The sequence below is a fragment of the Dermacentor albipictus genome, chromosome 5, assembly GCF_038994185.2.
Source record: "Dermacentor albipictus isolate Rhodes 1998 colony chromosome 5, USDA_Dalb.pri_finalv2, whole genome shotgun sequence".
Lineage (NCBI taxonomy): Eukaryota > Metazoa > Arthropoda > Arachnida > Ixodida > Ixodidae > Dermacentor > Dermacentor albipictus.
The window spans coordinates 7,533,465-7,545,950 of NC_091825.1; the positions used below are offsets into that span (position 1 = coordinate 7,533,465).

Genomic DNA, 12,486 nt, shown 5'->3' on the forward strand with positions numbered 1-12,486 from the left:
CGCCGACATGCTAGCGATGTACGTCGACGTCGAACACAAGACCTGGGATGCCGTCCTGCCGTACGTAACATTCGCTTATAACACGGCGGTGCAAGAAACAACACAGATCACGCCGTTCAAGTTCGTTTACGGCAGGAACCCGACGACGACGCTCGACGCCATGCTGCCGCACGTAACGGACGAAGAGAATCTTGACGTCGCTAGCTATCTCCAGCGCGCCGAAGAAGCCCGACAGCTCGCCCGCCTGCGAATCAAGAACCAGCAGAGGACCGACAGCCGACACTACAATCTCCGACGACGCTTCGTTGAGTACCAGCCCGGCGACCGTGTTTGGGTATGGACCCCGATACGCCGACGGGGACTGAGTGAGAAACTATTGCGACGCTATTTCGGACCCTACAAGGTCATCCGACGTGTTGGCGCACTGAACTATGAGGTCGTGCCAGACGGCATTTCGCCTTCACAGCGACGTCGCGCACGACCTGAAGTGGTCCACGTGGTGCGTCTTAAACCATTTTACGGACGCTAACGAACTTTCCTTATTTCGCTTTTTTTCTTTGCTATGAGTGCTTACTTATTACTCTGATTTGTTTGCAGCATCGGGTCGATGCTTTTTTAAGAGGGGGGTATTGACACGTGTACTTGTCTTTATCGGGCGACAAGTTTTGCCGCCGAACAAATGTTATCGCACAGCGCGGGACGCGCCTGCATGTATCCGAAGTTTCTGGAAAGTTATCGATGCTTCTACCCGCTGTCTGTTGTCGCCGAACGTTGTGTTATCTGATTTCATCGCTTGACACGAATGGTGTAGAACATTTTAGAAGGCATGCGGGTCCCAACGTTTAATCTGGAACATTCGATGATTGCTGTATAAAAGCCGACGCGCTTGATCCGCTGATCAGATTTTCGACGATCGCCGACTGTGTTCGCCGCTTTCGTTGTGCTATAAGTGTAGCCTGTTTTGTGGGCACAGGTTCGCCCAATAAAAGCTAGTTTTGTATTCCACCGTACTGCTTCTTTCTTCGCCGTCACTACCACGTGACAATACCATAACACCTGATTTTCTAATACTAAATTTCAGGCCTAAATTGTTGCCTTCCTGTCCACAGATATTAGCCAGATGTTGCAAATCATTTTGCTTATTAGCTAGCAACACAATGTCGTCCGCATAAAATAAACCTGGAAGCTGCTGCTCTACTACTGTAGCCGCCTGTTTGTATGAGAGATTAACACCGTTATTACTTCCTTCTAGCGCCCTCTCCATTCTCACCATGTACATCATAAACAGCAGTCGGGATAAAGGGCACCCCTGCCTCAGTCCCTTGTTGATATGAAGTTTCTCCTCGCTCCTCATCCCTTCCCATTAAACGCTAACGGTATGTTCTAGGTAAATCTCTCAAAATCTGTAGACAATCGTCACCTAAGCCTTCCCCTTCCAGATTATCCCACAAAATGTTGCGGTCTACCTTGTCATAGGCTCCTGTAATGTCTAAAAAGGCAACATATAACGGTCTGCTTTCTACTTTTGATATTCCAATACACTGAGTAAGAACAAATAACTTATCATCTAAACGCCTACCTATTTTGAAGCCCATCTGAAGTTCTCGCAAAATGCCATTATTCTCTGCCCATGCTTGAAAGTTTAATTTGATTACCTGCATTGCTAGCCTGTATATTACCGATGTAATAGTCAACGGTTTATACGACTGAATTCTATCTCTCTCCCCCCTTACCTTTAATTAAATTCATTCTACTTTGTCGCCAACTGTCTGGTATTCGTCTGTCTTCTAAAATTTTTTTCCACTGCTTTCACCCGAGCTTCCTTCTCGGTCCTAGTTGATTAATCAACCTAACGGGAACCTCGTCTGGTACTGTGGCTGTGTGCTTAAGAATTTTCTCTTCTGCTTTCTTCTAGTTGAAATTTGTCAGCACCAGCTCCTTTTCCATCTAAATCCTGTATGTGGGCATTCATGTCAGCTAATAAGAAAATTTCAGCACCATTACCGAATACCTTAATATCAGCGCTTATGCAGTCCACTAACTCTTTTCTTCTTTGTGCAATTATTTCCGTTCCGCAAATACGTAACGCCCAGCCAAGTTTTTTTCCCCACTCATTGTACCTGATAACCAAAGATGCTTTTGACATGTTGAATTTACTCTTTTCCATTTGGCTCCCTGATGGATGAGTATTCCGACTCCCCCTCCCTTTCTTTCTGACTTAGTTCTGTTGCACCCTTCCTAAAGATAATTCTCAATCACTGGGGGCTCTTCTGAGTCTCTAAAGTGCGTTTCTGTCACCGCATACACTCTTACTTGTTCGCTATTTAACTGCTCCTAAATCTCTGCCCACTTTTCCTTTCTTCTGCCGCCCTGCATGTTTATGTAGCCTACTGCATGGCGAACTCTCTTTCTTGCTTTCCTCCTTTTTTCTGTTGACGACGGCGATGGTCTTCTGAGGTTCCCCCTCGGAGACCTTCTTCATTACTACCTACTCCGGCCTCCTGAACGCCCGTGGGCTCCCTAAAAAAAGCAACAGCACGGCCACCAAGTCGTCAGCCCACTTCTCGTGCCAGCTTGTAATTGAAGTGGATGCCGTTTCGCTTAAAACTTCCGTACATTCTTACTTTCCTGTTTATTTCGACAACCTCGAAGCCTTTCTCTCGGCTCATTTTCCATGTCACCTAATTAGGAGCGTGACTGTCACGTACAGGCATCCCCGGCACCATGCACACCGCGATCTGCCCCTGAGAGGATAGCTCGCGCAATCGTCCATCCCCTACGCCAAGCGCTGGGTTAGTCCTGGCCCTTCCCTGTTTTGGACGTCATTCAGCCCACCTGCTATTATGACAAGGTTGCGCACGTGAGCATTTTCCGCGAGCTTTTTTTGCTCGCTCCATGACAGTACCCAGTGTGCGCCCTGGAAATGTCCCTACCGCCACTCTTTTGTCGCCTTTCACCCTCTCCACAATTGCTTTTGAGCACGCAGCCACGTTTGAGTCGCCAGCGATAATCCCCCTTTCACTCTCTCCTACCTCGCCCTGCTTCCCTTTCTCCTTTTCCCGGTGATTCGGACTCGACAATGGGCACTGTCCCCTAGGCTCTTGCTTTTTCCGAGTTGCGGCCTCAAGGTAGGTGCCGCTCTTTCCAGCTAACCCTTGATCACGCTGCATGGATTCCACGTATTTCGCTGACCCTCCCTCGCCTATCGCGTCGGGGGTCTGCGTTCCATTGTCACGCGCATTCTCGTTCACAATGGCGGCCCTGTTCAACTTTTCCTCGCAGGCACGTACCCAGGATATTTTTTCGGGGGGGGGCCCACCACCTCCATCATCATCATCATCATCATCATCATCATCATCATCATCATCATCATCATCATCATCCTGTTTTATGTCCACTGCAGGACGAAGGCCTCTCCCTGCGACCTCCATTTACCCCTGTCCTGCGCCAACCGATTCCAACTATAGCGCCCGCGAATTTCCTAATTTCATCGCTCCACTTAGTGTTTTGTCGTCCTCGATTGCGTTTTCCTTCTCTTGGTACCCATTCTGTAACCCTAATGGTCCTACGGTTATCTAACCGGCGCATTACATGACCTGCCCAGCTACATTTTGTCCTCTTGATGTCAATTAGACTATCGTCTATACCCGTTCGCTCTCTGATCCAAACCGCTCTCTTTCTCTCTCTTAACGTTATGCCTAGCAATCTTCGTTCGATCGCTCTTTGCGCGGTCCTTAACTCATTCTCAAGTCTCTGCGCCATATGTCAGCACTGGCAAAATGCACTGATTGCACACCTTACTTTTCAATAATAATGGTAAGCTTCCAGTCAGGCGCTGGCAATGTCTGCCGTATGCGATCTAACCTATTTTTATTCTTCCGTGAATTTCCTTCTCATGATCAGGGTTCCCTATCATTAATTGATCTAGGTAAACGTACTCCTTCACAGTCTCCAGTGGCCGACTGGCGATCCTGATCTCTCGTTCCTTTGCCCGGCTATTTATCATTATCGTCATCTTCTGCATATTAATATTCAACCCCACTCTTACACTCTCTCTGTTAAGGTCTCCAATCATTTGTTGTAACTCGTCTGCATTGTTGTTGAATAGAACAATGTCATCGGCAAACCGAAGGTTGCTGAGATATTTGCCGTCGATCTTTACTCCTAAGCCTTCCCAGTTTAATAGCTTGACTTCTTCTAAGCACGCAGTGAATAGCTTTGGAGAAATTGTCTCCCCCTGTCTGACCCATTTCCCTATAGGTATCTCCCTGCTTTTCTTGTGTAGAATTAAGGTAGCTGTAGAACCTCTGTATAGATTCTTACGCGAAGGACGAGCCAGTAAGACGAGAAACTATTTACAGATTATATTTAAAACAACGGTTGCTGCGCTGACCGGTTAGATTCACAGCGCCAGCCCAGTTCGTTCTTCCTCCTCTTTTCTGGAGTGATGGCGCCCACGCACCTCGTTCAAACAAACAAATACCACACGCATGTAGCAATATTTTTCAAACTTTTTACGTAAGAGTTCTGTAGTCCTTGATTACGTAGTCCCTCTAGACTGCTGGTATCTCTACTGAATCAAATGCATTTTCGTAATCTATATAAGCCACATAGAGAGGCTTATTGTACTCTGCAGATTTCGCGATAACCTGATTGATGACATAGATGTGATCCATTGTAAGGTATCTCTTCCTGAAGCCAGCCTGTTCCCTTGGTTGACAAAATCCAGTGTTTCCCTTATTCTATTGGAGATTATTTTGGTAAATATCTTATATAATACTGGGAGCAAGCTAATGGTCCTATAATTTTTCAATTCTTTAACGTCTCCTTTTTTGTGGATTAGTATAATGTCTGCATTCTTCCAGTTTTCTGGGACCCTTGCAGTCGATATACACTTCTTATAAAGAGCCGCCAGTTTTCTAAGCATTATGTCTCCGCCATCTTTGATTAAATGGACTGTTATTCCACCTTCTCCTCCCGCTCTTCATTGTTTCATGTCTTGCAGCGCCCTTCTGACCTCATCGCTAGTTATAGGAGAGTTTCTGTATCCTGTTCATTACTGTTTCTAAGTGAGGTATCGTGACTCCTCTGGATACTGTATACAGGTCAATTTAGAATTTTTCCGCTGCTTTTACTGTATCTTCGAGATTGCTTATGATATTATCCCTCTTATCTTTTAGTGCATACATCATGGTTTGTCCTATGCCAGGTTTCTTTTTTACTGATTTCAGGCTGCGTTCATTTTTTTACGGCTTCTTCAGTCTTTCACATGTTATAGTTTCGAATATCAGTTATTGTCGCCTTGTGGATCAGTTTTGACAGTTCCGCGAATTGCGTAACGCTGTGCGGCCGCCAGTCCCATACAACCGCGTAGAGCGCAGGACTCTGCGATTCTAGACGTACTGCGCTCACCGAGAAAGGTTAGAAAAACACTCACATAAGCACAGCAGAGAAGTGGCTACGTGAGGCGGTTCGACCGATAACTGTAGAAGCGTCATTCAAAGCAAGTGATTATTCTCCACTTCCGGCGGTGTTTTCTCTACTTCCTTTTTAAATAAAAATATGTTGATCCATAAATATTCTCATAAACAACGGTTAACATTTTTATTATTCGCATTTGCTTGCAGTTTGGTTGTTGCGTTGGCTCTCTCCCTTAGTAGATCGCTTAATTTCTGAACTCCTTGCGATTTTTGTTTCCGGTTTCCAGTTTTGCACGAAAAGTGCTATACAATTAAGGAAAAACAGACGAGGTAACCGGCGACAGTCATTTTTCTTATGGTTTAAGGGTTATTGCAGGGGTTTCATGATGGACGCTCTCTCACATCATTTCATTTCCCGCCTTATCTAACCCATTTCACGTGTATATGGTTCCGGGCATCTGCCAGCGTCGCGGCGAGCCGTAACTCAAGGAAATAATGAAGCAAAGGGAAAAGTTAAACGCAATTGGTGTTTTCTCCGGCCGCAACTCGTTCCATGAGAGTACAGACCAGCTGAGTAACAGCCGCATCCCTCTCCTGGTCCCAGGATCAGCCTAAACAAAGAAGGTTGAACTAACAAAAGCAACAGCTATGCGCGTGACGGTTGAATAGATGGTGACAACTGAGCGCATCTCGAGTTAATCGCGCGGGTGCGGAATCTATGAGAAAACTGTCCGTCACATTACAAGAAATGCCGATAACTACCGCCATCTAAAAGGAGTGAAAAAGGCAGCATAAGGCTGACCGATGAACAGCTGCCAAGTCTCAACATTAATCTGGCGGCGCTTTAGGAATGTGTGAGGAGTGGTGGCGTGGGTGGGTGGGGGGTGGGGGGGGGTATGCCACTTGATTTCGGGGGGGGGGCCCGGGCCCCCCCGGGCCCCCCCCTGGGTACGTGCCTGTTTCCTCGGTTGCTTCAAGACTCTTCAGCTACCTTCCATGTATCACGCTACCTGTTTAGCTCATTTTTGAGCTCTTGCACCTGTTTGAGAAGCTCTTCCTGGAAAGCTTCCATTTTTCTGCAGCCTAGTATTGACATCACATTGTGTGCCGGTTGATTCGATGCCCTTTCCATTCTAATCCGTCCCACCTGCCTCGAGGGACCCCCCCCCCCCCCCCCCCCCCATGCACTGCTTGCTTTCGAGTCTTTCTCACCATGTTTGCACGGCTTTTTTGCAAATACTACAATACTATAATGATGATACTACTGTTGGAAATACTATAATACTATATCAATGCAGAGCGTGTGCCTTTCACCAAAGACCGATACGCACAGGATCCAAATCCGCAAAATGTCGCAAAGCAACTCTCACAACTGTTTTCAAAAGCGATTAATGCCGTGGAGACCGAAGGTATGACACGCTCTCGCACACGCTCATCCACGCGGCCACACTCTCACTTTCCGACCAAAACACGCACAGTAAAACCACTAATAGCTATTTGTCTTGCCACTTCCAAGCTACCATTTAAAGACTACAAACACTCAACGTCTCACCCGGTTGCACGTGTTGGAGCACGTGGCACGAAAGGACGCTCTCACCATCCTGCAAAACCGAATGTACACGAAGCACACCCGCGCACCCGAAATACGAGAGACAAAAAAGGAAAGAAAACCACCCAATTTGTATTTAAAGGCAGAAGATCAGCAAATAAAAAACCGAAGCAAGCTCAAAGCATGCACAAAAACTTGATTTCGTCGCCGCCACAGAGCCTCGAAAAGAACGTCCATTCGCCACAAATTCAAGCACAACAGTCGTTGGCTGGCGCCCACGAGTGTGCCTAATGTTTTTTTACGTTCTACTATAAAACAAAAACGCGATAAAGTGGCGGGACATGCTTGACCCTACCATGAACCCCTTTAATAATCTCGTTTGCGCAATGAAAGCGTTAAATGTGAACACTTGTGGCACGAATAATAACTGCGTACTATTATAGACCACATAGGCTTCGGCATTTTATTACCGGTGGTACTAATAGTGCACAGTTTTAATAGTAGAATATTTCCGTTATATATATGTAAATTTCTCAACATTTTTCAGCCCACTGACATTATGCTAAATGCAGATTTTATCTAGTGCAGGATTTTCGAAGAAATGCTGTTTATGAAGCTGCTCCCGAGTGGTTTTAGAGGCAGGATAGTTTCGTGGTGCCTCGGAGTGATTTCCATGCAGTGGCGTTATTACTAGCTGAACAAAAAATTCACAGCTGCTTGAAAGACAAACATTTTTTCATGAATTCGAGGCAGAAACAACCTTACCGACCATTTGGAGAAGTGGCTTGGCCAAGGGTTTGACTTGAAATTTCTGGATGATTAGTGCCGACGATGGATAACTAGATAAATTTATGGAAATATTACGTTCTCTGCACGAAGTATCCAGGCTAGTCCTTCGATCGCACTTTAGGAGGCCTTCAGATACCCGTGTGTCGAGTCAATATTTAGCGCTGTAAAACGTGGCCATTCTGCAGTCATTCTTGGTCATGCCCAGTTATTCTTCATGTTAATAAGTTTTTCTTAGCCATGTAAACTTGGTTGAGTCATTCTCTATTTTGATAGTGTGTTCTTAGTCATTCTTAATTATTTGTAATTTTGCTTAGTCATGTTTAATTTTGTTGAGTCATTCTTATTAATTCCTAATTTTGCCTTGTCATGTTCAGTATAGCTGAGTCAGTATTATTCATTCTCCATTTTCAGAGGTCATATTTTTTTATTCTCAATTTCACTGACTCATCCATGGATATTTTTAAGTGATTATTAGTCAGTCATTATAGCCGAGTCATTATTAATTATTCTCAACGTTACTTATTCATTCCTAATCACACTCGGTTTTACTTGTCATTGTTAGTCACATTAATTATTGCATAGTCAGTTATGGTCGCTATTAAATTATTATACTAGTATTACACTAGAACTCTTACTACTACCATTATCCTCATCTTTCGCTCACTTGTTCGGGCTATTCGCTTACATTGACAATCATCGTTGATGGCTTTGGCACAATTTTCACTTCAGCTGAATGAAAGAAATGAACGAACACCTAGAAGCAATTTCCATTTCTCTACGTCAAGGCGAATCTGTGCAGACCAAGTTTTGTACTAGTTGTATAGCGAAGAAGAAAGTTGTAATGGTCACGTTAGCAGCTGTTGTGGGGTGTGTAATTGAATCAGGACGATTTCCATGTCAAATTCTTAAAATTTATCTGAATTCATTTCTTTAGCCATTCAAGATTTCTCAATAGTGATTGTTTTCAGACTCAAATAATCTTTTTCTTAAATCACCCCGATTCTTGGCCAATCCGCCATAGTGGGTGTGAGCCACACTCGGAGCAAAGCGAAGCATTTGTACATGTGGAATGTGAGCATCAGGTCAGCAAACAAGATTAGGTTCTTTAAAGCGAAATATAAAAAATAACATGTATGTTGACAGACCATATAGTATTGAGTGCATCACCGGACAACTCACCACAGCTTGTTATCTTCCGCAGAAATGCTTCCCGAAAGAGGAGGACTGGATGGCATCACAAAAAGCGCTGTAAGTATCTCACCCTTCTTGCAGCGATGCCTTACACCGTTTTTGTACACCATGCAGAATTTTTAATGTCACCGGTGGCAGATATCATAATTCTAGTCATTGAGCTGAATTACTCGGAGGCAGAATGCATAATAATTCGAAATGAACAATCGAATAATTAAAAAAAATGCACTTGTGCACTTTTTCAAGTACTTTACAGCACATATTACAATTTACGAATTCAGTCTGACACTAGTTTTGCAGCATTCTTTCCCAAAGTGTACAACGCAACATAGGAATTTGTTACTTTTGCGCTTTCATGCATAGAACGGCAGTTTGTTAATAAAGTAAGTGGAACACTGGTGCTTTGTTACTACACGTATTACAGCGCATATTCCTAAATCTACAAGATTGCAAGAATCTTTTCCAAATGGATGTGCCTTACAAATTCACCAGCTACAATTCAGAACTTGGTATATGTGCTGCAATGTAACTAAGCTAGTTAGTGAAAGTTTGAAATTAATAATCCATTAACAATTTCTCATGTGAGTAATGTCCACAGCTTCAAGCAACCAACTTAAGGACAATTACACTCTTTTAAATTCTGTAGTCTAAAAAAAAAAACCCTCCATAGGTGATATTCAGAATAAAGAAACTATGAGGAGTTACCAGCTCTGCAATTGCTTCTGGCACATGCAGTTAGTAAAAGCATAGCCTTTGAGAGTCATTACTCAGAGGTAACCACCGCTAGGGAGTGGATTTGGCCACCACATATTCAGTTGGCAATTAAAACAAAGGCCTTTCTCTTTTTGGTTCTCTCAGGTGGTTTATCGCGAGATACCTGCTGTCAAAACAATGAGACTCCACTGCATCAAGCTTCCTCACAGAATGGAAAGGTATGTACACTATCTGACACAGACCTCTCACGATGTCGCAAAATGTAAAGCCCACCAAGCCATGACCGGTTATGACTTGTAGCTTATTGAAATGGCGCACACACAAGCACCAAGTTTTCAAGAGAGACCACATGTGTACCTGATAGGCGATATAGATATAGACACATTCTGTCCTACGAAGACACCTGTCAGTGATTACCTTGACATTATTTCAAAATAGGGCCTTGAAACAATCCGTTCTGCAACACGCGAAGAATTTTTGGCTGATGGCCTTACGATTTCATGTATCGACCACATAAATGTGCGGTCACGTAATCTAGGTATTAATTCAACAGTAGTTCAAACAAAACTAGCTGATCACTGCTTCGTTTGTACTTCTCTAACACAGTCATCTGTCACCATTGCTTCTAGTGCCTCCAAGACAGAAATTTCAATAACTGATCCAAGGTTATTTGATAGACTACTCCAACAATATGATTGGCACTGTTTTCTATCAACCGTGCCTCCGTCTGCAATTTACGAAAAAATTGTTGCTCTTTTGATGACTTTAGAGAGAATCCACTCGAATTATAAACAGTTAAACAGTGCAGTGCTAATGAGGGTTGGATGACAGCAGAAATTCTTGCTGCTATAAAAGAAAAAGATGTGCTTTGGAGTCTGTGTCGCCGAGCCACTAACTGCAACACACTTCGTTTAAAATTCAAAATTTGCAGAAACAAAGTTAATGAAGTTATTCGCCTCGCTAAATGCAATTACTTTTGTAACGAGTTTAAGAATGCCCGTTTTGACAGCCGTAAAACCTGGTCCCTAATAAATGACCTCTAAGGTGTTGGTAAAAAAACTACGTAACGATAGCTACTTTCTTTCCTACTTTTCATCTGATTGCCAGACTATAGCAAATAATTTAAATAATTTCTTTTCCACAACACCGGGTTTTCCGAGACGACATCCGGATACATGCACACTAAAAACAAGTAACCTGCAATTGGCTTATCTACCGTTGCCAACTGATTGCAACCTAAAAACAATTCTTTTTAGTCTTAAACTCAACAAGCCTGTAGGTACCGATGCCATCTCTGTCATCGAGCTTCGAAGAAACTACAGCTACATCAAGGACGTTTTGATAGCAATTAATCATATCTCGTCATGTGGCGTTATTCCAGTCAGACTGAAAACAGCAATCATTATACCACTCTATAAGATAGGATCTCGAGGCAAAGTTGGAAACTACCACCCTATATCAGTTTTACCTTGCATAACACAAATTTTAGGGAAACATGTGCTGCTCACTATGAATAGCTTCCTTGATACTAACACATGTTATCACCGCAGCAATGTAGCTTTATAAAAGGCAGAGACTCGGGCACTTTTGGATGATTTTTCCGATTTCCTTAATTTCTGTTTCGAAACTAACCAGGTAGCGTGTGCATTGTTTCTTGATGTAAGCAAGGCATATGACAGTGCCTGCCATGACTTGTTAACAAAGCTTTCGATGGTGGGATTCCGTGGTTTGTTTCTGATACTTCTCGATAATTTTCTCCGGGACCGGTTTCAGTACGTCTCAGTTCAAAACTTCCACAGCAGTTTTTCGCCAATCAAAGCTGGTGTTCCACAAGGTTCAGCATTAAGCCCTCTTCTATTTAACATTTACGTTAATGATCTGTGTAATGCAGTCTCCATTAAGGTATTTCAGTATGCAGACGATACAGTGTTAGTTTCTCGCGCAAATCAATATTCTGACGCAGCTTCTCATTTACAAGAAGCAGCAACGAAGGCAATAGACTGGTTCGCCACAAATTTATTTGACATTAATGTATTAAAAACGCAACTTGTCTGCTTTCGAAGTCCTTTAAAAAGAGTACACTTGACTAGGGAACTAATATTACATAATTCACATTGCAATCCATGTTCTTGCGATCCTATCAACTACACATCATCTGTAATATATGTTGGTTTGTGTTTTGACAGCGATCGATCATGGGTCTCGCATGTTTCTTATGTCTGTCAGAGGATTAGTCCAGTGCTTTGCTTACTCTATAATCTCTCACCTCTTGCCGATATCAGTTTGGAAAACCACCACGCATGCGTTGTGCTACAGTGTTGTCTGATACGGAATTACTGCCTATGGACATTGCGCTCTTCATTGCCAAAAATGAATTAACTCACTATTGCACTTCCTTTTAAAAGTTATAGCTAACGACTTGTATCTTCAGGGCAACACCGACATTTTTAAGGTATTATCAATGCCAGATTTTTCATCAGTTTTACTGCATACAATAGCCCTGAGACATTTCTGGGACAATCGTTTTAAAGTACCTTATGTAACTTCCCGTAGCCTTAGACCAAAACGGCGTTATCAAATACCTCATTGTGCAACAAAATACTGCAAAAGAATGCGCGAATACTATGTTCCTGCATTGTTTAATTATTTACCTTGTAACGTGCTGCAGTCCACATCAATATACAAGCTCAAGAAAGCATTAAAACGTGCAGATTTGAGCAGTTCTAACATGTAGACTTCACTTGCCTCCTCCTGTGTTATGCTGAAAAGTGGCTTTGGTCTAATATGTGACAAGACAGTTTGTTTCCGCAAAGGTTTCATGGA

The 12,486-nt window shown here is 43.3% G+C and overlaps 1 protein-coding gene across 4 annotated transcripts in view; it reads left to right on the top strand.

The window, feature by feature from the left end:
• The window catches only part of LOC139059837 (uncharacterized), a 226,877-nt gene that overhangs the window by 210,879 nt on the left and 3,512 nt on the right, over positions 1–12,486 (top strand). For all 4 annotated transcript variants that reach the window (XM_070538248.1, XM_070538247.1, XM_070538249.1 and 1 more), the window contains 2 exons: positions 8,960–9,006; positions 9,808–9,881. In XM_070538248.1, coding sequence (XP_070394349.1) covers positions 8,960–9,006; positions 9,808–9,844 — 84 coding nt within the window. In that variant the 3' untranslated portion in view covers positions 9,845–9,881. The remainder of the gene's footprint in view (positions 1–8,959; positions 9,007–9,807; positions 9,882–12,486) is intronic.